The 23,369-nt window shown below is 61.8% G+C and overlaps 1 protein-coding gene across 1 annotated transcript in view; it reads left to right on the top strand.

Annotated features, from left to right (window-relative positions):
- The window catches only part of TSNARE1 (t-SNARE domain containing 1), a 104,203-nt gene that overhangs the window by 43,445 nt on the left and 37,389 nt on the right, over window positions 1-23,369 (top strand). The window contains exons 3-6 of the mRNA XM_047074257.1: window positions 746-895; window positions 1,910-2,404; window positions 14,509-14,586; window positions 15,396-15,465. Coding sequence (XP_046930213.1) covers window positions 746-895; window positions 1,910-2,404; window positions 14,509-14,586; window positions 15,396-15,465 — 793 coding nt within the window. The remainder of the gene's footprint in view (window positions 1-745; window positions 896-1,909; window positions 2,405-14,508; window positions 14,587-15,395; window positions 15,466-23,369) is intronic.

The following is a 23,369-nucleotide window of genomic DNA, read 5'->3' as shown; positions in this document are numbered from 1 at the left end:
TGCCATGGATTGAAGGGCACATCTCTCAGAGACGTAAAGGTGTTTTTATAAGGCGTGTCTTTGGTTGACGCATTACGGGAAAATGTGTCCAGAAAGTGTTTTTGAATACATGAAAATTACCGAGTGTCTCCCCTGGGGGACCAACCCCACGATGGGAGCCTGTTGGGGGCCAGGGAGCAGGAGGAGGCCGCCCAGGTGCCCGGAGCCACTGCCCCTCAGCTGTGCAGCCGAGAGGCAGGAGGGTGGGTTTTATATTTATCTTCACTGCCCAGAAGCCACGGAACAACGTTCTTACAACAGAATGCTCCCGTGCCTGGTTGCTGTGGTGATTTTGAACTGCCATAAACATCCCTAAGGCCTTGCTCCCCGTTCGTGTACATCATTTGTTTCAGACAGGTGACAGGTAACACCCGCTGAAGGCCTGGCCTGGTCTGTGGGCCGTGCCTCAAGGCCCTGCTCTAGGCGATTTCGTCCTTGTTTGGGGTCGCCTTTCGGAGTAATTGTGGTTCAAAGAAAGATCTGGAGCATTTAAAGTATTGAACTCAGTGCTGGCCTCCGGCAGAGGGTTTGGCAGTCTGGGAGGGCTTCTTGGAGGAGGTGGGACTGAATGGAGCTTCTTGGCGTGGATGCTTGGAGGGCTCAGGGCACCTGCTGTCCTGTGTGGGGGGCCTTGCTCTGCCAGCAGCACCCGAGCTGCTCTGTGGACGGGCTGGGTATAACTGTGACTGTCCCTTGCTGTCTGTAGAGTGCGCTAAATGTTGGACCGAGTATGGAATACGCCATTTCCCCTGCCCGTCGCCAGAGAGCAGCCCGCAGGACCCCTGTGTGGGCAAGGACGGGGAAGGTGATCTGGGGTCGGCGGGCACGCCCAGAGGCCCGAGGGCCAGGAAGCGAGGTACTTCCGCTTGGGTGCTGGGTCCGGGAGGGTTCCGGGGAAGGCTGCCCAGAGATGCCCAGCGCCGAGGAGGGAGGGTCAGCGGGCGGGAGCTGGGTGAGGCGGCCCGAGGCTGGCCGGGATTCTGGTTGGTCTGTATCTCACCCCCGCTAGCCTTTCCCTTCTCCAGGGACGGCAGATGGTGTGGCCGGGCTGGACTGGTGACACAGGGGTGCGGCATGAGGACTTGTGCTGGTCGGGGCCCCGTGGGCTCCAGGGATGAGGCTCAGACCTGTGGGACTGGTTCCCTTGGCCCCTTCACTCCGGAGCTGGGATTCTCCCCGCAGGGGGCGCTGGTGAGGGAGAGTCCGGGTCCCTGGCGTGCGCTGTAGTGAGGGCAGGGGCTGTGGGCCTCTGTAGAGGTCGCCTTCTGATTGACGGGGACCTGGAGGGAGACAGGCGGGGGGCTGCTCTCTGCGTGCTCCGCGGGGCTCAGACATCCCTCTGCCCTCAGGGGCTTTCTCCTCACGCCTGGGAAACCCGTGGTCTGATGGGGGAGCTGCCTCCTCTGCCCTTACAGATGGCCCCCTGCACCCCCGGCAGGCATGTGCCGGCTGGGGACAAAGCTCCCAGCTGGGCAGAGGCCCGAGGACCTGCTGCTTGCACGCCCAGCCCCGGACCCCCGTGTGTTGAGGACCGCAGGCTGCGGGGGCTCGGAGGGGCGGGGCGGGGCCTCTCAGCCAGGGCCGCCGGGCGCGTCCGTGGCCAGGCTGTCCCCTGGGGAGGGATGACCTGGGAATGCTCCTGCCTGTCTGGTTCCTTGGCTCCCGATGACGGCTGCCAGAGGTGGCCCTTTCTGGAGACGTGCCCCGCAGCCCGGAAGTGAAGCGCCTTGCCCGCGGAGCCCAGTCGGACCTGTGGACACCCACAGGGAGGGGCCGGCAGTGTCCTGAAGCCGAAGCCGGAGAGGAGGCGCCCTGGGGGCCACCCCGCCGGCCCAGGGCCTTACACACCCGCCTTTTGGTGCCGTTCCAGGGCCAGGGGTCGCCCCCGAAGGCAGCGGGACACCAGAGCCCGGCTCACCGCCTGCCGCGAGCCCGAGGAAGGACTCTGCCGGCGGGGCCCACGGCCGGCTGGCGGGGCCCGGCACCACGCGGGCCAAGAAGAGGAAACCCAACTTCTGCCCGCAGGAGACAGAGGTCCTGGTGTCCAAGGTCAGCAAGCACCACCAGCTGCTGTTCGGCACGGGGCTGCTGAAGGCCGAGCCCACCCGCAGGTACCACGTGTGGAGCCGCATCCTGCAGGCCGTGAACGCCCTGGGCTACTGCCGCCGGGACGTCGTGGACCTCAAGCACAAGTGGAGGGACCTGCGCGCTGTCGTGCGGCGCAAGCTGGGCGACCTCCGCCACGTGGCCCGCGGCCCCGGCCGGCTCCAGGCCTCGGCCCTCACGCCTGTGGAGCGGGTGGTGGCCGAGACCTTCTCCTGCCAGGCCCCCGCCCCGGAGGGCCTCGGCCTGGAGCCGCTCAGAGGTGAGTGCCTTGCCCCGGCCGTCCGGCCGGCGGGAGGCGCAGGCCCGCGGTGGCCTGCTCGTGGCCAGGCCTCGGTCCTCCCGCCACGCTCTCCTCCCCTCTCCTCTTCCCCACCTGCACCACCTCCGGTGGCTCCCGCCCCCGGACTCGCGCACTCGCCTGCCCGCCCAGGGACAGCCTTCTGAATGTCCGGGCGTGGCAGGTGGATCCACCTCAGCCCTGACCCTCGCGGCTGCAGAGCGGGGAGCCGGGCACACGACACGGTCGTGTCGAGACGCGGTCTTCCCCCCAGGACTCTGCTTCCTGCCTCTGGACCCTGGCCCCCAGGAGGAAACGCGTTTCCTGTTGCTGTCCCGTGTACGCGCACACACCCGAAACACGCGGGTTTCGTGCGCTCACCCCACGTCACCCTCTGTGCCTCGGCGTGCCCCTCTCTTGCTCTCCTGTCCCGTCCAGGGCTCTTAGCCTGTGCGTGAAGTAAAGCGCTCCCGCCGACTCTCTGGTTTTAAGGCCTGGGTGGTAGAGCTGGGGTTTGGCCTGACGTCCAGAGCCGGCCCCGTGGCATCGGGATGCGGCGGGGGTGGGGGGGGGGTGGGCACCTTGAGTTCTCTGGGGCGTGCTGCCCTGTGGGGGTCACTTCTCGAAGGTTCCTGTCGGGCACAGGGGGTCGGGGGACCCGTGGAGGTCCAGCGGGGCGTCAGAGAGCCCAGTGGGTGGGTCCCAGACAGGTGCAGGGACTGCTGGGTGGGGCTTTGCATCGGCAGCAGCCTTGGGGCCAGAGGCGGAGGAAGGCCGGTGGGGAGAGGGGGGGACGGCAGGTACAGGGGAGGTGTAGGGGGCGTGCAGGTCATCTGTGTGTGCCTCCTTGGTCATCGGGACTGCCGGTGTTAGGTCCTGAGGACCGTTTCTAAGTCCGTACCTGGTGTTTGGCTTTGAAACGGGGCCAGAAAATACACAAAGAATGTCAGAAACAAAACAGAGGCAGACACGTGTTCGTGCAGCAGACAGGACAGGCGTTGCCTCGCTTCTCCCCCGCCAGCCCCGCATTTGTGGACGTCGTCTCTGCCGGTGGCGGGCAAGGCGGTGGTCTGGGTGCCACTGCCTGCGGTGTCCTCAGTGGCACCTGGTGCTGGCCGGGGCCACGAAGCAGTGGGATCCCAAGGCTGAGGGCCTCCTGCTCTGTAATGTCAGGCATGGACACCTCCATGGCCTGCCGTGGGCAGCGGGAGAGCTCGAGGTGCCCAGAACCTGTGCCTCCGTTCCTTGGTTCCCGTGTTCTTCCCGGACGGAGCCCAACGCTTGCCTCCCTCCTCCAAGACCGGACTGCTGCCCCGCACCCCGAGTTCGAGGCCCCCTCCTCCCTGGCCCTGCTGACCCTGAGCCCGCTTGCGGCCCTGCTCTGGCCCTGGCCCCAGACTGAGCCCTGCGCGGTCCCTCGGGCTCCCCTCTGCCTCCTGGGTCTCCCCTTCCCCCCGTGGGGGGAGGGGGGGCCGGTGCATTCGGCTCAGGGTGGAGGTGCTCTCGCTGGTGGGGGACCCAACCGCACACCTTCCTCACAGCGCTGCCCTCCGGCTCCTCCCCCTCCAGCACTCTCCCCCTCCCCCTCCCCCCAGGTCCCTGTCCCTGTTGCAGGCCCTGAGGCAGGAGTGTGGCCCCCCTGGCAGGGCTCCCTATGGGCCCCTCGGGCCCTTGGCTCCCAGCACCGGGCTTTCCCGGCTTTGTGATGGTTGTCCACACACCTTCTCACCTCCCTGGCACCGTGGCCTGCCACACACCTGGGTTTCGGGGAGTGGCTGAGCATGTGTGGGAGGCTCCATGGTGTGGCCCCGGGTGTAGGTGGCGGGCCTCGCTCCGCACCGGGGACATCCTGCTGCCCGCCCAGACTTGGATCTGGTCATGTGGCCTTTCTTCCCCAGAGCACTTTGCGGGGCTGTTGTTGCAGAATAAGGAGACGATCTCTCCGGGAGAAACAGGAAAGTACAGAGTACCTGTGTATTCAGGGTCATCCCCCTGAGATTTGGTGCTGTCCCTGCCTCTCCCTGGAACGCAGCCCCTCCCTGGGTCCTCCTTGGTGCCCTCAGCACGGGCCCCGGGTCGAGAGCCAGGCCAGGCGCCCCCAACCCCGCACCTCCTCTCGCTCTGTCCAGTGGGGGCTCCCTGCTGCTTAGGAAGGAGGACGCCTCTGATGCTCAGAGGATCCCGTGCTGTCCCTCTTTCCTTCCTGTGCCTCATGCACATGTGGGTCAGGATCCACTCCCCCCACCCCCCACCGCCGCCCCGCTTCCTCCCTCCGCTTGGTGCAGGGGCAGAGATCCAGCCTGTGTCCGCAGGGTGAGTAGACCCAGAAGTGGAGTGTCCTGTGACGCCCGAACGTTGTGACTCCGGTCTGCTCTTAGAGCGCCTCGGTTCTGAGTTTCCGCTCCGGTTGGCAGAGGTGGAGCTGGCCAGGGGGTCTCCCTGTGCTTCTGCTCCAGCCGTGTTCTGGGGTGTGGGGTACACCCGGTGGGGCTCCCCGTGTTGTGCAGCTGTGATGAGCCTGTGAGGCTCAGAAGGGGGATGCCCTCAGGGGACTGGTCCCCCAGCTCTGCTCACTGTCTGCCCCAGTGCACGGTGGCCCCGTGGGGTGGGAAGCAGGCGGGCACTGGTGACCCCACTGGGTTCCACGGAATCGGCAGCTGCTTGGCTGGGCCCGGAGACCAGAGGCGCGTGGTCCCCTGTGGAGGCCGGCTGTGTGTGTGTGGGGGGGAGCCGAGGGGCCGGCCAGGGGGCCTTGTCCTTCCCTTTGCCGCTGGTGCCCGTTGGGTGTGCTTGGACTTGCCCTCACTGGGGTTTGCTCAGCGTGGGGCTCACACATCCCCGCGTCCTGTCCGTGGGACGGCCAGTGTCGTCCGGGGAACGGGCTGCTGCTGTCATCACCAGCCTCCTCGGGGCCCTGGGTCTGTGTGGGCGCGGTGCTGGTGGACCCCCAGCAGCCCACCTGGGCAGCAGCGCCCGCGCACTGGACCACTGGGTTTCTCCCAGACCTGTCTGCTCTGGACCCGAGAGGCCCCCTGACTTCCTTGCTCATCCCGCGTCTGGGGCACCGTACTGCCACTCGGCCTCCTCCTGCCTGGCCCGAGTGGGCACGCCGTCCTTCAGCCAGCCCTCGGCAGCGGGGCAGAGCCCAGCTGTCCGGCCGGCCCATGTGACGGGGCAGGTGGGGGCGATGTGCGGCTCCAGGGGGCTGCAGCGCTGGTCCCTCCAGCACTGCTGGCTGGGCCGCTGCCTCTGGACCCGGCGGCATGAAGGGCAGGTGTCTGGAGCAGACGTGGAGCTGGGCCCTGTAGGGGACAGAGGGCATTGCCAAGTGTGCGTTGGAAGCCTCGAGTCCCCATCCTGCCCTGGGCACCTGTGTGGAGATGCTCAGGTGGTTCCCCGTTTTTGCGTGCTCAGGAAGGAGCGTCCCGTTGTCTCTGCAGAGGGCGGGGGTGCTGGAGGGCCGTCTGTGTGTCTGTGTCCCGGGAGCCTGTCCTTCTGTCTGCCCTGATGGATGGTTTTGTGGTTGCCAGCTTTTGGCCGGGTGGAGGTACTGGGAACATTTGTATAAAATCTTTGCATTGACAGATAGTGTCACTCTTGTGGGGGTTGATTGATAAACTTTCCAAGAAAGTTTCTAAGAAACTGGCTGTCCCACTATTGGGTCCTGCAGCCATGAGCTTGGGTTTACCCTTCATTCCCGCCACCACTTGGGGTTGATTTTGGTCTTGCTGTACTGGGCTGTTGGAGGGGTCGGGCTGTGCTGGGGGGCGGGGCTTGCTGGGGGCGGGGCTGTGTTAGGCTGTGCAGGGATGGGGAGGGGCTTGCTGGGGGGCGGGGCGAGGTGAGGGTGGCTGGGGACGGGGCTGTGCTGAGGGGCGGGGCCGGGTGAGACTGTGCTGGGATGGGGCGGGGCTTGCTGGGGGGTGGGGCGGGGTGAGGCTGTGCCGGGGTGGGGCTGTGCTGGGGAGGGGCGGGGTGAGGCTGTGCTGGGGGAGGGGCTGTGCTGGGGATGGGGCGGGGTGAGGCTGGGGTGGGGCGGGGCTGTGCCGAGGGGGCGGGGCTGGGTGAGGCCTAGTGAGGTGGGGTGGGGCTGTGCTGGGGGCGGGGCTTGACGGGGGTGGGGCTGTGCTGAGGGGGCTTGGCGGGGTGAGGCTGTGCTGTGGTGGGGCGGGGCTGTGCTGGGGAGGGGCGGGGCCTCATTTCTGTGTCTGCCCACACATCACTGAGCATTGCCTGGTGACTCCTCTGCTGTCACCAGAGGCTGCCCTGAGCTGTGGGCCTTCCTGTGTTGCACATGTCTGTTGCCTCTGAGTTCAAGGGGCGCATCTGCGATCTGGACTGCAAACCTCTTCTGCAGGCTCTGGACTGCCTTTTATTTAAAAACTTTTTTTACGTTTATTTGAGATAGAGCAAGTGAGCGCGGGGGAGGGGCAGACAGAGAGGGAGAGGATCCCAAGCAGGCTCCGTGGTGTCGGCGCAGAGCCCAACACGGGGCTCAATCTCAAAACCCGTGAGATCGTGACCCAAGCCACCAGGTGCCCCTGGACTGCCTTTTATTTTAATTGTGTCTTTTTTGAAGGTTTTATATTTCCGTGTTACCAGCGTTTTCCTTGGGACTTCTGTTGTCTGTATCCCACCTGAAAAGTTCTTACCCACAACAAGGCCGCAAATTGTTGTGATTTGAAGTCTTACAGTTCCAGCGTTTATGTTTGCATCTGTGAGCCAGGCTGAGTGGGTTCTGAGTTTTGTTGATATGGGTCGGGGTCCAGTGGCTGTCCAGTTGGTCATCATCGTTGGGGGAAATGACTGAGTCACCTCGACGCTTGTGTCTGAAACCCCGTGACTGCTCACCTGGGTGTTGACCCATCCGTATCGACCTGGGTCTCCGCTTACATGATACGGAACTGCCTTGACTGGTGTAACTATAAAGTGAGTCCTGAATAGAGTCGGGAATTGGTTTCTCCTGTTTTCTGAGGGTATGTGTAGAATTGGTATTATTCTTCCCTTAAACATTTGGCGGAATTCTCCAAGGAAGCATGTGAGCTGAGCATTTTCATTGTGGGAAGACTTGAGACTGCAGTTTCTTTAACGTTGCCGTGTCACATGTTACATGGTACAGCGTTACGGTGTTGCGGTATCACAACTATACGCCTTAGCATACGTGTTAATGTTGTAGCCATAGCGTTACAGTGCTGTGGTGTTAACAGCCGTAGGTGGCAACGTTGTAGTGACACAGTGTTACATGCTGTGGCGTCACCGTGTCACCGTGCTGCAGTGTTGCCCAGGTTTCTGCTGCTACTCACATGAGTCAAATTTGATCATTTGTGTTTTCAAGGAACTTACCCATTTCATCAGACTTGTAAAATGTACTGGCACGAAATTCTAATATTGCCTTAGTATTGTTTGAATGCCTATATGGTCGGTAGTAAGACTGCCTTTTTCATTTCTGGTATTGCTGATTTGTGTTTTCTCTGTTTCATACTTGACTCGTCTCACTGTGAGTATATCAATTTTATTGATTGTTTTAAAGAACCAGTTTTTGATTTCATTAATCTTCTCTATTTGTTTAATGTTGAGTTAATTGATTTTTGCTCATCTTGATGATTTCCTTCCTTTTCCTTACTCTGGGGTTAATTTGCTTTTGTTAGATCATTGACGTGAGACCTTTCTTCTTCCCTAGTAACGGGTATTTATTGCTGTAAATTTTTCCCTGTGCATCGCTTTACTTATACAATTTTGCATATATTGTATTTTCATTTTATTCATTTAAAAATATTTTCTAATCTCCTTTGTGGTTTATTCTTTAACTAAGGGTTGCTTAGAAGGGTATTGCTTAATTTTCAAATAATTCTCTTTGTTTTCCAGATACCTCTCTGTTATTAACTTCTGGTTTAGTGCTGTCCGGTTGGCGAATGTTTCCTATGGTTTCAGCTGTTACACATGCATTGGGACCTGCTGCACACTGGGAGGTGCAGCGTGTCTTGTGCGTGTTCCCCGTGTGTTTGACAAGAGTGTGTCCATCTGTCGTTGGGTATGAGTGTCCAGTAATTGTCACTCAGGCCGAGGTGATCGACGGTGCCATTCAGGTCTTGGTATCCTCACGGATCTTCTGTCCCCCGATCTACTTTCTGCTGAGAGGATGCTGATGACCACGGCCGTGGATGTGTCTGCTTCTCCCCTCAAGCCCGTCAGTCTGTGCCTCGCACGTTTTCCAGCTGTGCTGTTAGGCGCCTTGAACGTTGAGGATTTTTGTCTTCTTCATCCATTGCCCCCTTTGTCACTGTAAAACCTTCTTTTATCTCTAGTCTCATGTGTTGTTCTGAATTCTCTAATGTTAGTGTGGCAGCTTTCATACAGCCATGTCACACAACGGATCTTCCGGTCCCTTTACTCACAGGTGTGTCTGATTTTCTGTAGGAAGTGCCCTCCTCGTAGCCCGTGTATGTGGGGTTTGCCCTTGGCCCCATCTGACCGTCTCCGCTTTGCCCAGAGCGGTGGCAGTGGTGCTGTCCTCTAGGGCCTTGGTGATGATGGCGTGGCCACCGCTGGCCACTTGGGGACCGCGCGGGTGCCTCAGGTTTAGGCAGAAATACCGATATGTTCAGGCTTACATCCCCAGCCCCAATATTTGTGGTATTTCCCTTTGTTGTTTGGGGGTAATTGTGTTGATGATGATTCCGTTGCTGATGATGGTAAGTCCGCTCTTGGCGTGTTAGTGACACCCGCTCCGTTCGTGGTTTAGCGCTAGCCGTACCCACACCTGCGCTCGCAGCCTGCCTCCGGGTAACACGGTGTCGCGCCGCGTGACGCAGGAACCTCCCAGAGCCGACCCCGGACGCCATGTTGTTGCTGGAAGCACCTGGCTGGCAGTTTGCTTTATCGACCGATGGCGTCTGAGATACCTTTAAAATGAGACGTGTGCCTCCCTCCCACACTCTGCTTTCTCGTGTGGATCCAAATTGCCTTTTATTGTTTCTTTTGACCCGACAGACTTCTTTCAGCTTTTCCTATGGTGCACATCTGGCTGAGACAGTCTCTCGGCTCTTTTGTCTAAAATGAATCTTTATTTTGCCTGTATTTTTGAAATATATTTCCGTTGCGTGTAGAATTTTGGTCAAAAGGTGTTTTTTGTTTTCTTTCTCTTGGCACTTTGAAGATGTCCCTGCAGCGTGTTTCGGCTTGGCTTCCGCGGCTCTTACGGGGGCGGGGCGACCTTTGTGTTTCCTTCTGGGGTGGGGTACGTGCGTCTCTGGCCCCTCCGAAAGGGGCCCCTTCGCCAGAGGCTTTCTGCGGTTTTCACTACTGTGCTTTGGGCTTTAAATTTTTAATATATGCATTTTTAAATGTTTATTTTTGAGACACGGAGTGAGCAGGAGAGGGGCAGAGAGAGAGACCGACGATCTGAAGCGGGCTCCGTCCTGACAGCAGTGAGCCTGATGCGGGGCTAGAACTCACGAACCGCGAGGCCATGACCTGAGCCCCACAGGCGCCCTTAGACTTTAGTATTTATTCTGCTTGTGACTTAATGAAGTTCTTGGAACTCGGTTTTTATTGGATGGAATTTGGATGCTTTGGGTTCTTACTTCTTGAAACTCTGCTCCCCTCTGTGGCTCCGTGGCTGCCGGGTGGCCGGGTGTCGCCCCGAGGTGCCCTGTGGCCCTGTCACCGCAGGGAACCTCGGTGCAGCATCGCACCCGCGGCTGACCCCGTGCAGTGGGAAGTCATTTCAGTGTCTCCTTGGGTGTCGGCTGGGGGTGGGGGGGGGGTGGGGGGTGGGGCACGTCTGCGGCCTCTCCGGGTCTCCCCTGCTGCTCTGCACGCGCCTCTGTGTCCCATCAGCCTTTTGCAACTTTTACGCCTGTTTTTCTGCACTAGTGAGGTTGTCTCCACCATTTCTGGGCCTGATTTCCTGTTGAGTGACCTTTCTCACGGTTTGGGGTCACGTGCTCCTGCCTCTTCGTATGGCCCGCGAGTTGTGAGTGTGAATTTTGTGTCCTCCCTCCCCGGGTTTGGTTGTTCTCCTTGCGGGAGGACTGGACTCTGTCCAGGGGCAGTAAACCTGCGGGGGGGGGGGTGGTCACGGTGCTGTTTGGGGGCACTTGTGCTGCGGCTGCGGCCTCCGCGGTCCCTGCCCGACGCTGCGGGTGCTGGGCGGCGTCCTCTCCTCTCTCCTCGTGTGACTTCCACCCACGCACACTGACCTTGTGTGGGGGAGGGGGGAGTGGCCTCCAGCTCCTTGTGCTCCCCGGGTCCTCGGCCGAGGGGCGTCTTTCCTGTGTGAGCACAGACGTGTGCTTGGCCAGGGACCAGGGCACCGGGACCGGCTTCTGGAGCCCCTCCTGCCTCATCGCCTCACCCCTGTCTCCTGCCCCACGGCAGCCGCGGCACCTGCCAGGCCCCGGGGTCCCCCACCCCCGGACCCAGTGACGCCAGCTCCGCTCCCACCCGCCCTCCTTGCTCGCAGTCTGGACTTGCTTGTAGGAGACACCAGGCGACGAGCCGTGGGGGCCACGGGGCCGCACCAGGGCTGTCTGTGGTCAGAGCACCGCTTCCCGGCTTGCATGCAGGGGAGGGGGGGCCTGGGCCCTGCCCTCCCCCCCGCCACCACAGAAGCTCAAGTTGATCTGCCGCCCTGCGTTGTCATTCCGTGAAAAAGTGGCTTATGTTTGGGGGATTAATGTCCCTGTTCCTCCTCTGTGTTTCCTAAGCTGGTGGCTAGCCCCCCTCCGTCCCCAGTCATGCCCACCAGACACGACATCCTCCCTTCGCCCCTGCAAGTCCCGCCTCCTCCAGTCCCGTCACCTCGTCCTCCCACCCTCCCCCAGCCCCCGGTCTCTGCCCAGCGTTGGTCCCCTGTGCTGCGGGCAGAGGCCCTGCTCGTGCTGTGTGGTCACCGTCTTGCTGCTTCCCTGTCCGACGGCTGCCTCGGTGTGGGATCTGGGCACACGTGCTCCAGGTGAACGCGGGCCCTGAGCGCCCCAGCCGCGTGTATGCGGACGCGGGCCTCTGTTGGGGTTCCGGCCCCTCCTTGGCGAAAAGTAAAGAAGAGGTTAAGCTGCCCCCGCGATAACACGGAGCCTCCGTTCCCCTCATGCAGCCCCCCCACCCCCGCGGCTCCCCCCGGCCGTGGCTGCGCCCCCTCGGTGGTGTCCCTGGGAGGGACGTCACACCCCATCGTGTCCCAGCCGGGGAGAGGGTGAGGGGCAGTCCAGGGCTCCAGCCTCCTTGTGAGAACAGGAGGGGAAACTGCCCTCGGTTCTCTCATTCCAGGGTGAGAATTAGTCACGCGGCCCCGCCTGGCCGCAGGGGGCGTCCCGGGCTGTGTGGTCAGGTGCCAGGACCAGGGAGAGGCCGGGTCTGAGGGAGACGGCCCGCGTTGCCCCACAGCTGCAGCTGGCATCTGGCATCCCTGGCATCCCCTCTGCTGAGGTAGGAGCCCCCCACGGCCTCCCCACGGCCTCGCCCAGACCTCCGTGGAGGTGGAAGGCCGTCTGAGTGGGGGACTTGCTGTCCTTGCTGCGGGGCGGGGATGTTTGCCAAGCCCCCCTCCCCCGGCACCTGCCCTGTGCACCTGCCAGCTGCCCCCTCCCCTGGTTTCCACAGTGGCTCCTAGATGTGCCCCAAATCCCACGGTGGTGGTGGTGTAGACCAGGCTGGCATGCCCACCACCGCCCTGCTGGCGCCTCCCAGGCCCAGGCACCTGCCCGCCGGCCAGAGTCCATGCCGGCCCTGGATGCAGCTCCTCGGGGCAGTTTTGACCCAGCCCCCACTGCCTGCTGCATCCCACCCCTCCCCCCCCCCCCGCATCCCTATCCCCCTGCCCCTCCACCCCTCACCCCTGCCCCCCACACCCCACACCCCTGGCCCCCACACCCCAGCCCCTCGCACCCCTGTACCCCGCTCCCCACACCCCTGTCCCCCACACCCTGCACCCCTAACACCCCTCGTCCCTGCCCCTCAGCCCTGGCCCCCCTATGCCCCTACCCCCTGCAGCCCTGCCCCCCACACCCTGCACCCCTGCCCCCGACACCCTGTACCCCACACCCTTGCCCCCCACACCCTGACCCTAGCCAGTAATGGGCCCGATCACCCGCTTGCCCGCCCTGAGGGCTCTGCACTGACGGGTGGAGTGGAGGCTGGAGAGCTGCATCTGAGGTCTGGTCTCCTGCTGAGACCCTCGGCAGCCCTGCCCCGCCCTGCCCTGTGGGATGTGGCTCTCCGCACCTTTGTAAAGGCTGCAGTTCCAGTCCCCCCTTTGCCCTTTCCTGGGGCCACTCTCTGCGCCTCTGGGAGCTCAGCCTTGTCATCCTTGGTTTGGAGACAAAATGTCTCAGAGGCCATAAGCCCGTGTCATCTGGAAAGACGCGTGCCCCGTGGGGTCAGGAGTAGACGGGGCACCGGCGGGGGCAGGACTTGGCCCAGGGCACAGGCCACGGTGACGAGCCAGGGGACGGGCTTGAAGAGATGTCCAGAGGAAGGTGGCTCTGAGAAGGGTGGCTGTTTGTCCCAGTGTAAGTGGCCTCTGGGATCACCTACACACAGACCTGGAGAACAGGAACGATTCTTGGAGCTGGATCTCTCCTCCCAGCATGTAGCGGGTGAGGCAGGCGGCCAGGCTGCGCCCCTGCCTGTGTCTGTCCTGTAGGAAAACGCACACCAGCCTCCCCACGTGTGGGCTGAGGCTGCACAGCCCAGGCGGGGCCCGGAGGCCACAGCCTCCCACCCGTCTGCCTCTGCGTTAAGCTCAGAATGTGCACCCTGACCTTGTCATCGTGCACAAATCCCTGTCTGGGTCTGGCCCATTCAGCCTGAGGCGCCAGCCTCCCTGCGGGCCGGTAGTAGTGGGTAGTATAGACACACGTGGGAGTCCTTCCTGTCCCAGGCTCCCTCAGGTGAGGGGCCCTGTGCGTTCTGTTGCCGGCTGGTGGCAGCCTTTCCAGGTTCTGAGAACGAAGCCACCGTGAGCGTCTTACACAAGCTTCGTGCGGGCACGTTTGTGTTTCTGCGCTTAGCTACCCAAGAGGCCGTGGCCACGGGCAGGGCCTCGTCCCGTGAAGGGGGCAGACTTTTCCGTAGCGTCCACGAGAGTTTTGAGCTCGCCTGGTGGGGTGGGCCTTCCCGTCCCCCTAGGAGTGGGTGGTAACCACACCATGTTCGGCGTGGTCTTTCAGATCGAGATAAAGTTCACACAACGTAAAATTCACCACGTTGTCCGCCTTCACGTGGGCATTTCTGTGCTTGGTGGCGTATCCTGCAGTGTGCGCGACCATCCCCGCGAGTAATCCAGAACGTTCTGTCACTCCAAGAGAACTCGTACGGCCGTCAGCAGCCATCCCGTCCCCTGGCCCAGCCCCCGGCAGCCACAGGTCTGCTTTCTGTCCCTGGACCTGAACTCTTCCCGTACGCAGCGCCGCGTGGTGGGAGGCCCGTGTCTGGCCGCATTCACCGGTGCGACACCGTCGCTGTGCTGTCGCCACCAGCTCCTTCTCGAGGCTGCGTGGTGCTCGCCGTGGGCTCGGACCCCATGTCATCAGATGCCGGCCGTTGGGTTGTTGCTGCCTTCTTTGTGTTAAAAACGTGTGTTTATTTTGAGAAAAGTCACCGGAGCATGAGCCAGGGAGGGGCGGAGAGAAGGGAGAGGGGATCTCAAGCCGGCCGTGCTGTGTCAGCACAGAGCCGGACGTGGGACTGGATCCCGTGAACCGTGAGATCATGACCTGAGCAGAAATCGAGAGTCGACGCTTAATGGTGCTTAACCGGCCGCCCCCAGACGCCCCCGTTGGGTTGTTTCTGTTTTGTGACGTAAATAAAGCTGCAGTGACCTCGGGTGTGCAGGCTCTCGTGTGGGCCTGGGCTCTCGTTTCTGTCAAGGGCGCCCCATGTGCAGGTGCAGGGGCGCTGGGGGCAGCTGGTACCCGGGTGGGGCTTTTCTGAGGGGCCGCCCCTGCTTTCCTCCTTTTCCAGGGGCTTTGGATGCCCCGGGGTGGGCTTGCTGTTCCCTCTCTGACACCATGGGGCCACCCCAGCTGGGAGGGTGTTGCTGCCCCTGCTCCGTGAACCTGTGTGCTCCCTCTCCTGTCTTCTAGCCACCCAGGTGGACCCAGGTGACCTCCAGGAGCTGTTCCAGCAGACATCGGCCAGCGTCTTCCGGATCAACTCCAACGGTGAGTCCGTGGTGGGCCCAGCCTCACCCCTCCCCACCTGGCCGCCCAGGCCACCGAACACGCCCCAGGAGGTCGAGGCGACTGGGGGAGGTGGCGTGCCCACCGGCCTCCCCTGACCCGGCCACCCTGCAGCCCAGACGCTGTCGTCTCTCTTAGGACAGCATGGGCTGAGCCCTGGGGCCTCCCTCAGGGCAGGGTGGGGCGGGCCCCTGTGTGCTCCCTGGCCCGGCTGCTGTGATTTGGACGCATCCCCGAGGGGGAGGGCGGCCTCAGAGCCTCCCTCAGACAGGCAGTGCAGGTCGGCTCACGGTCGAGGGTACTGGGGTCAGGAGCGACAGTCATGCCTCACAGGGCTGGGCCAGGCCTTATCCTTATTAGCTCCTGCAGACGGTGGCGGGGGAGGGGGGGGGACGGAGGCAGGAGGACACAGGGACACAGGGGTGGCTTGCCGCACTCTGTGGGTGAGGGCTGATGTTTGCCCTGAACCCTGAGTTCTGTCAGGCCCGCCGGAGAGTGCTGACCAGGAGAGGAGAAAGAGATCCCCAAACCCAGGGGCCCTGGAGGCGGCTCCCAAGAACCTTTGCGCCCACAAGGGCCTGGGGGCCTGTGCCCGAACAGGGGGAGGGTCCCTGCCTGGGAGGTTCTGCGGGGCTGGGGCTGGGCCGTGGCAGAAGCTGCCCCCAGTCACCTGGGTGGTCTCCCTGGCCTTGGCCCCCATGTCCTGGGGCCCCCCGGCCCTCCTCTGCTGGAGTCTGGGGGTCTCCGGGGGAGGTCTTTCTGTTCCTTATGTCCTTCCTTTCTCCTGGCAGTGACCTCCTTGGAGCAGAGCCTCCGGTCCCTGGGGACACCGAGTGACACGCAGGAGCTGAGGGAGAGCCTGTGAGTGTGCGATCGTGTGCGTGGCTGTGGGCGTGCCCGGGTGTGCCCTGCACCCCCTCGCACGCCTGCCTGTCCACGTCCCGGCGCAGCAGCTGCCCGGACCCCGCACCTGCCCCACACGCCCGAGGGCCAGCCCCGCTTGCGCCCCGAGCCCGAGGCCGCGCGTGCCCGGCGTCACCCTCTGGGGGGCACACTCGTGCCGCCTGCACGTAGTGGACACACGGGCTGGGTTGGAGAGTGGCTTTGTGGTATTGACTCTGCCCCCAGGGGCTCCTGTTGGTGTTGCCTAGAGGCCGGCCCTGGGTTGGATTGGGTGAAGCAATGGCCTCGGGTGAGTTCCTCTCCTGACAGAAAGGCTTCTCGGGGGCTGGGTCCCTGGGGAAGAAGGAAGGGGACCTCTGCAGGGGGGTAGCCTGGCTGGCAGGGGGCAGGGGGCAGCTCTGGTCACGCCCTGCCACCCTGGGCCTGGCGGGACGTGACAAGGCCGCCACGTGGTCCCGGCATGGCGTGGGTTGGGGGGCACCGAGGCGGGGTCCTGAGACTTGCCGTGAAGCCGGGGCTCCCCCTGCCACCTTCTTGCCAGGGGACCCCGGGCGGGTCCTGTGTGAGCCTGAGCCTCCTGCCTGGGAAAGACGACGGTGTGGATGCCGGAGCAAACGTGCTCGGGGGGTGTGGGCCGCGGCCAAGACCTCATGTCTCCTCCTGGCAGTGATGTCCGTTGGAGAGGTCACGGCTCCCTCTGTCTGTTTATTCACCCAGCCACCCAGCCACCCACCCGCCTGTCCTCCGGCCGTCCCTACGGGCCGCCTGAGACCACTCCGGCCAAGTGTGGGGGTCCGGAACTTGAGGCAGCTGAGGGCCCTTGCGGATTTTCTGTGCAACTCTTTTTTTAATTATTCTTTTTATTTCTTTTTTAAAATAACGTATTGTTTTCTGATTGTGGAAGTAGCATATGCTCATTATAGGAAATTTGGACACACAGGATGTCTGAGGAGGCACTGTTAACATTTTGGTATTTCCTGCCAGCCTCTTCCCAGATCCTTACGCGTCTTGCAGATTTGGATTTCAGTGAATAATGTTCCGGTCCCGCCTTTTGCTGTTAGGGTTCTGGGGTGCGTGTGCCCTTCATCACACACCAAAAACACGTTCTGTGGAGCCACGGAGGACACTGTCCAACGTGCGTAGTTACTGCGCTGAGACCTGGAGCCGTATCTGTGGCTCTTCCCGCTGGTCAGCTGCATGACCAGACCCCGGGAGGGCGCTGGGGTTGGTCTCTGTGTTTGCCTGTTCCGGGGTAGGTCCCTGAAGTGGTGTCCCCTGGGTCAAGCGATGGCATTTTCAGGGCCCCTGGCCCTCGAACACGTTTCCTGGGCTGTGTCGCCCAGCTGGCCGAAGGCCGATGTCACCAACGTGGGTCTGGAGTGGAGAGCCGGCTCCTGCCTTCCCGGCCGGACTCTGGGCCTGCCCGCGGTGACTGAGGGCTGTGGGGGCCTCTGCCCCGTCCGCCTCCGCCTTCAGATGCAGCCACTCTGGCCTTTAGCACCTGCCTGCCCCGCACCCCCTCCCCTGACCGTACCCACCCCACCCCCCACCCCCATCTGGCTCCTCCTCCCGAGGGGCAGTTCCCAACCAGGCTACAAGCCTGGAACCTTCCAGGGCCCCACTCATCGTGGACTGTTAGTGTTTTCTGAACGATGGAGACCAGCATAGGGGGCCAACCAGCTCTGTTTTCTCCACATTGACGTTCATTGGCTTTTTTATTTTGCCAGATAAGGACATTTTAAAAAGTCCATTATGGCATCCGTTATCGCCATCGTTTTGTGGAAGGCAAGACATTTCAGGGCGACGGAAATAGATGGGATCCGGTCTTGGGAGAGAGGACGTTCCTTCAAGATGAATAAAGCTAGTGACCTGTGAACCTCAGGGCTGAACGTGATTTTCTCGCCTTGCACGAGACAGGTGTGGACTTGGCCATCTTTGTCGGGACCGTGAAGGACCCTGCCTTGGGCACACCATCGTAGGCTCCCAGGTTGGCCAGGGTGGCCGGGTTGTACCTCTCTCTCCCCCGTGGTGTGAAGCTAGGTGACGGCGGGACCTGGTTTGTCTGTCTCTTGGGGGTGTCACCCAGAGTGCTGTTGAACAGATGGATGGTCATTCCAGGAGCCCTGGCGGGAAGTCTGCCCGCGGTACCCTCAGCCTTGAAACCACGCAGCGGGGCGGCCCTGGCTCCTGTCTGTAGGGCCCCAGGCACGGTGTCTGGATGACCTCACTGTCATCAGCCTGGGTTCGCAGCCGACGGGAGGGCCCCCAGCTCCGGTGCTCTGCTGGTCCCGGCTCCTCCGAGCGGGCGTGGGGCTGGGCGCACTGGCCGGGTCCCGTGGTGGTCGACGCCCAGACAGGCCCTCGCCTCTGATTCTCACGGCGCCATCTGTGAACGGGCTGTGGGCCCCGGCCTCGCTACGACGGAGCGAGGGGGTGCCGGGGCACTGGAGGCTGCAGTGAGCCGGGCTCCAAGCGAGGACGAGTGTACCCAAGGAGCAGAAAGCAGACGCAGGTGGGCGGCCCTGCCTGGGGTGCACGGGGGGGGGGGGGCACGCCAGCCCCCGCCTCCCGCCCTTCCACCTTCACGGGGGCATCTCTTCTTCCGGAGCCCGCCTGGTGCCACCTCCCTCAGGGGCTGCGACTCAGCTTCCTCCACCAGGAACACCTGGCCTCTTGCGTCCTGCTCCCGTGACCACAGACGGCCCCGGGCCGTTGTTCGGGTAGAGGCCTGAGCCCGGGAAGCAGGGGACCCTAGGGATGCATCGGCCATCCCGCCCTCCGGCACGGCCTGCCTCTTCTACTCCAGAACCCCTCCCTCGGCGCACCCCCACAACGCCCCATGGTGCTCTCCCCCCGTTCCCCGTCGCACTCCCCAGCACCCTGCCGCCTCCGGAGCCTGGCGCCTGGGCCGGCTTGGCCCTGGACCCGTGTGCTGACGGGCTGCGGCAGTGGGGCGTGGGGAGGGCCAGCCTGTCCCCTCCCGGCCGCGTGACAGGCCCTGTAACCCGGGTGGGCCCGGACCCTTCTGGGAGATGTCCCGGTGGAGGAGGCAGCGACGGCGTCTGCGCCTGGTGCTGGGCCCGGCCCCGCGGAGATCCGGTCAGGCCCCTGGCTGTGGCCTGATGATGCTCCGGGGGGCGGGTGCCCAGTGGGAGCAGAGGGTGGTGTGGGGAGGGTGGCAGTGCTCCTGGAGGCGCTGGCGGCCGCTGGGCCCACAGCTCAGGGTCCCTGCCGCGGTCGCCAGAGCTCCAGTTGCTGGAGACGGTGGCGTCTCGGGACTGAGGCCCGCGTGTGGGCGCTCACCAATCCACCGGGGGTGTCGTGGGGTCTCCGCCTGGAGACGGGCTGGATGGGGCAGGTGTGCGTGGGGGTAGGTTGGGTGGCGTGGGGCCCTGACCCGTCCTCACGGGGGTCTCGGCAGTGCCCCCTTCCCTTAGTGACCGGGCCGTCCCACCTGAGTCACAGGTACACAGGTGCACATTTGATAACGGAGGCCACACCTGGCGGGGGCACCTGATGGGGTGCCGAGGGCCCGGTCCCATCCCTGGAGCCGGACTCTGTTCGCGTCCCAGCCCCGGCGGCCGCCCTCCGTCTCCCTGGGGGGCTTGCACCCTGAAGGAGGGAGGTGACCACCCAGTGCTCCGTTCCTAGTGTGTGACAGAGGGGACCCTCTCCCTGGGGCTTTCTGACTGGCTGCCTCTGGTCTGCGGGGCTGTTGCCTCACCCTGTGCAAGTCGAGGTGGCCCTGAGCGGGGGTGTCTGTGAGAGACGTCTGCCCAGCTGCCGCCCAGGGTGCAGGGCCGAGGCCCGGGGTGGGGGGTGTGCAGGGAGGGGGTGGGGCTCTTGGCCCAAGTGAGCAGCCCTCCCTCTCCTCCCCACGGCAAGGATTTGTGTGTCAGGACGGGCACCCAGGGGACCAGGGGGGCCTGGATCAGGGTGGTCCGCACCACGCGGGCCGGGGCTCCCGGAGGGGCTTCGTGCCGACGGCCCGGTGCTGTTGCAGGGGCACTGGACAGGCTCTGTCCCTCCTCTTCCCAGAACTCAGACCACCCGAGCTTCTGACTCCAGCCTTTCCACAGCGGCGCAGATGCCGAGCTGGAGTTTGCTCGAGAACCGGGGGGCGGGGGGGGGGCGCCCTCTGCAGCCCGTTCTCTTATCGCTGATCTGTGATGGACCCTGATCACCTGGGCTGACCGGAGACCTGCCCCTGACTCCTCGGAGCTGCCTCTGGGGTCGGAGCCTCACCGACCAGGTCTTTTTTTTTAAGCACATGAGGAAACTGAGGCTGGGGAGGGGAGGGCTTTCTCGGGGCCACGGAGCGAGAGCAGAGCTGTGGAGGACCGTTCCCCGGGAAGTGGACGTGGTGTGCACCTGTCGTCTTGGGCCTGGAGACGCCACGGGGACTTGGACGTGATGTTGGGCCCCATCTCTAGGGGAAACCGAGGCCAGTGGGGCCGAAAGCCACAGAGCTGGTGCACCACAGGTCGGCAGGGCCAGTGAGGAGGCCTGTGCCGCCTCCAGACGTCTGGGACTCTGCCGGGAACACTCAGAGCTGAGGCGACGCCACAGCTGGGGCTGGTGCGTCTGGAAGCTTCTTTACTGACGATGGGCCCAGCCAGGGTGGCACCCGCAGCGTCTGCACACGGTCTCTTGTGGCACGGCGGCCTCACGGTGCTGCTTCGGCACCGGGCTCCACGCAAACGCTGCCGCAGAGACGGTGGAGGTGAGCCCCCTGGACCAAGGAGAAGGGACCCGCTCCACCTCAGGGGGAGGCTCTCTTTCCAAGCTGCCACACGCTGTAGAGCACAGTGGTCGTGGCACGTTCGAGGAGCCAGGAGGAGGGGCCTGCAGCCGAGTGAGGTGTCCGTGAGGTGGGCACAGGGCCTTGTAGGCCTGGCAGATGGCTTGGGCTTTATTTCCAAAGCAGTGGAAAGCCCATGGAAGGTTCTAGAAGGCAGTGGCGTGATGGATGCAGGCTGTCACTGTGGGTGGAGGGAGCCCCGGGCGGCGCCTGGAGAACTGCCCCCTCAGCCTGGCAGGTCAGGGGCCGTGGACAGACCCCTCCACCCCAGGCAGCCAGGACCCCGGAGCATCCCCGACGACCAAGCAGCTGTGAATTATGCAGTGCTGCGGGAGAGGCTCACCCCTGCCCGCGGGCTGGGTACAGCCGGGCTTCCAGGCTCGGTGAGCACATGCTGGGCACGTGGCTGGGCCCATAAAGCACGGGCTGTTTGCTCCTGGTCTCCCCGAACCTGCCCGAGGGCACGGCCCCAGGATGGCGGAGCCCCCTGCTGCCCGGGCCTCCTGGGGCTCTTGGATTTCGTGGGGAAAGGGGGCAGGAAGGGGAAGGCGTTTTTGAAAGTATCCAGGAAGGACTGGGGAAGGTGCACGGGGACTGACTGTCGGATTTGGCAGAAGGGAAGGTCCCCGTGACCGTGAGAAGGCACGGGGTGCGTCACATTGCCCCACGTTGTGGCACAGACCCGTCCACTCCTGCGTACGGCCGAGTGATCTTCCATTGTGTGGACACACCCTGCCGTGGTCCCGACGCTCGTGCCCCTCCAAATCCTTAGGTTGGAACTAAGCCCAGGGGGACGGTGTCGGCAGGCGGGGCCTCGGGGAGGCGAGGAGGTCCTGGGGTGGAGCCCTCGTGGGTGGGGTTAGTGCCCTTGGGAAAGGACCCAGAGAGCTCCCTCGCCCCTTCCACAGACTTGTCTGGCTCCCTGAGGCCGGGGGTGGGGGGCGCCTGGGTCCTGCGGGCTGCCCGCTGTGTGCCCCGTCCCGTGCGCCCCTGAGGTTAAGCCCCTGGGAGTGCCGCGCGGGTAGGGGTCCTGGCTAATTTATTTGGTTTGATGATTATCCAGTTCCAGCACCGTTTGTTGGGAGGATTTTCCTTTCCCTGTTGAATACTTGGGCACCTTTTTCAAAACTTGCTGGACTTGGTCTGTGCGGCTGTGTTTCGGGTTATTCTGTCTCATTGACACGTCGGTCTGTTCGACGGCACCACGTCGTCTCCATCACCGAACCTTTGTAGGACGTTCCGGTGCCAGCCGTGGGCGCCTGCAGCTTTGCTCATCTGCGGATGGAGTTGTTTTGGACACTTCTGGTCCTTGGCATTTCAATAGAAATTTTGCAGTAGCCGGCCAGTGCCTGAGTTTTCAGTCCTGCTGTAATTTTAATTAAGATTGTATCGAATCTGTAGACCAGCGAAGGGAGAATTGACATCTTTACGATCGAGTTTTCCAACCCGTGAGTGTGGTCAGAATTTCTTTCATTTACGTACTCTCCTGTTTAGCTGTTCCTCGTAGGTTAGCGTGTGTTTTGTCCAACTTGTCATTAGCAATTTCATACTTTTTATACTGTTACACAAATTATTACTGTTTAAATTTCACTTTCCAGTTGTTGGCTACAAGTACGCAGAAATGCCCCTGATTGTGTGTCGCCCTGTGTCCTCGGACTTTGTTAGATTCTCTTTATCTGATTGAACAAGTTCCATTCTTTTTTTGAGTTTTCTTGGAGTTTTCATAGTGAATCGATGTTGAATTTTGACAACCGCTTTTTCTGTATAATGTATTGGGATGGTTTTCTCCTTTCAAAATTTTATTCTGTGAGTATGAGAATTTCATTAATTGCTTTAAAATTTTTTTAATGCTTATTATATTTTTGAGAGAGAGTGAGAGCACGTGCATGCAAGTGGGCGGGGGGCAGAGAGAGAGAGAGAAAGGGAGAGAGGGAGGCACAGAATCCGAGGCAGGCTCCAGGCTCCGAGCTGTCAGCACAGAGCCCGACGTGGGGCTGGAACCCACGAACCATGAGATCATGACTTGAGCCAAAGTCGGACGCTCAACCAACTGAGCCCCCCAGGTGCCCCTCATTAATTGCTTTTGGAATGGTAGGCCAACCTTACGTTCCTTGGGTGAACTCCTCTTGGCCACGATGTATCATTCCTCTTAGGTATTGTTGGATTCAGTGACTCTGGTGTTAAGGGTTTCTGCTCCTGTGTTTGTGACTGACGGGAGGTGTTTTTTCTTCTAGAGTCTTTGCTTGGGTTCTGGTGTTGGTGTAACGCTTGCCTCAGGAGAGGTGAGCTGTTCATCGGTGTTTGGGGAGCATGTGGTGTTGGTACAACCTCTGCTTTAAACATGTGGTGGAGAGGCCGTCTGTCCTTGGGTGTTTGCGGGAATGTTTCTAAGAACATATTTAAGTCCTCTGATAGAGACAGAGCTACTTAGCTTTTCCCTTTGTTCTTGAGTCAGTTTTGACGATTCGTGCCTTTGGAGAAATTTTCATGTTTTGTCTTAGTTATGAAATCTCTTATCATAATAGATTCATAAAACCTTCTAATAAACTTTTTCATGTTGGAGCTGGAGTCCCGTTCTCTCTTTTAGTCTCGGTATTGGTAATTTGTGAGTTTTTTCCTCAACTTGTCTAGACAGAGTTGTGCAGTTTGTTTTATTTTTGCATAGTTGACACGGTGTTTTGAGAGCTGTGCAGTTTTTTGGTACTTTCAAAGAATACCTTGTGATTTTATGGATCGCTTCTATTATTGGTCTGCTGTACTTCATTAACTCCTGAGCTTCATCGTGTCTGTTGTGTCTCTCCTCTTCTACCTCCTTTGCGGTTGGCGGCTGGCTTCTCGGGCAGCCGTAAGACATTCATTTTCTGTCTTCCCTGCTGTGGGCAGGTGAGCCCCGCTTCCCCTTCCAGGGCCGCTCGCGCCGCGTCCACGGCTCTTGTCCCTTGAGTTTCATTTCCTCCCACTTTCCCTCTGTTCATGGCGGCACAGGTGGCCTGCACCAGACGCCGCTCCGTGCTGGGTCTCTCGATCGGGTTCCTTATTAAGACGAGCAGCATGGAGGTGG

Source organism: Lynx rufus, unplaced genomic scaffold (genome assembly GCF_022079265.1).
Source record: "Lynx rufus isolate CCGP_SWC_20201006 ecotype Redwood Valley unplaced genomic scaffold, mLynRuf1.p SCAF_12, whole genome shotgun sequence".
Lineage (NCBI taxonomy): Eukaryota > Metazoa > Chordata > Mammalia > Carnivora > Felidae > Lynx > Lynx rufus.
Note: the sequence above shows the minus strand (reverse complement) of the source record. Positions and strands in the feature narration are given on the sequence as shown.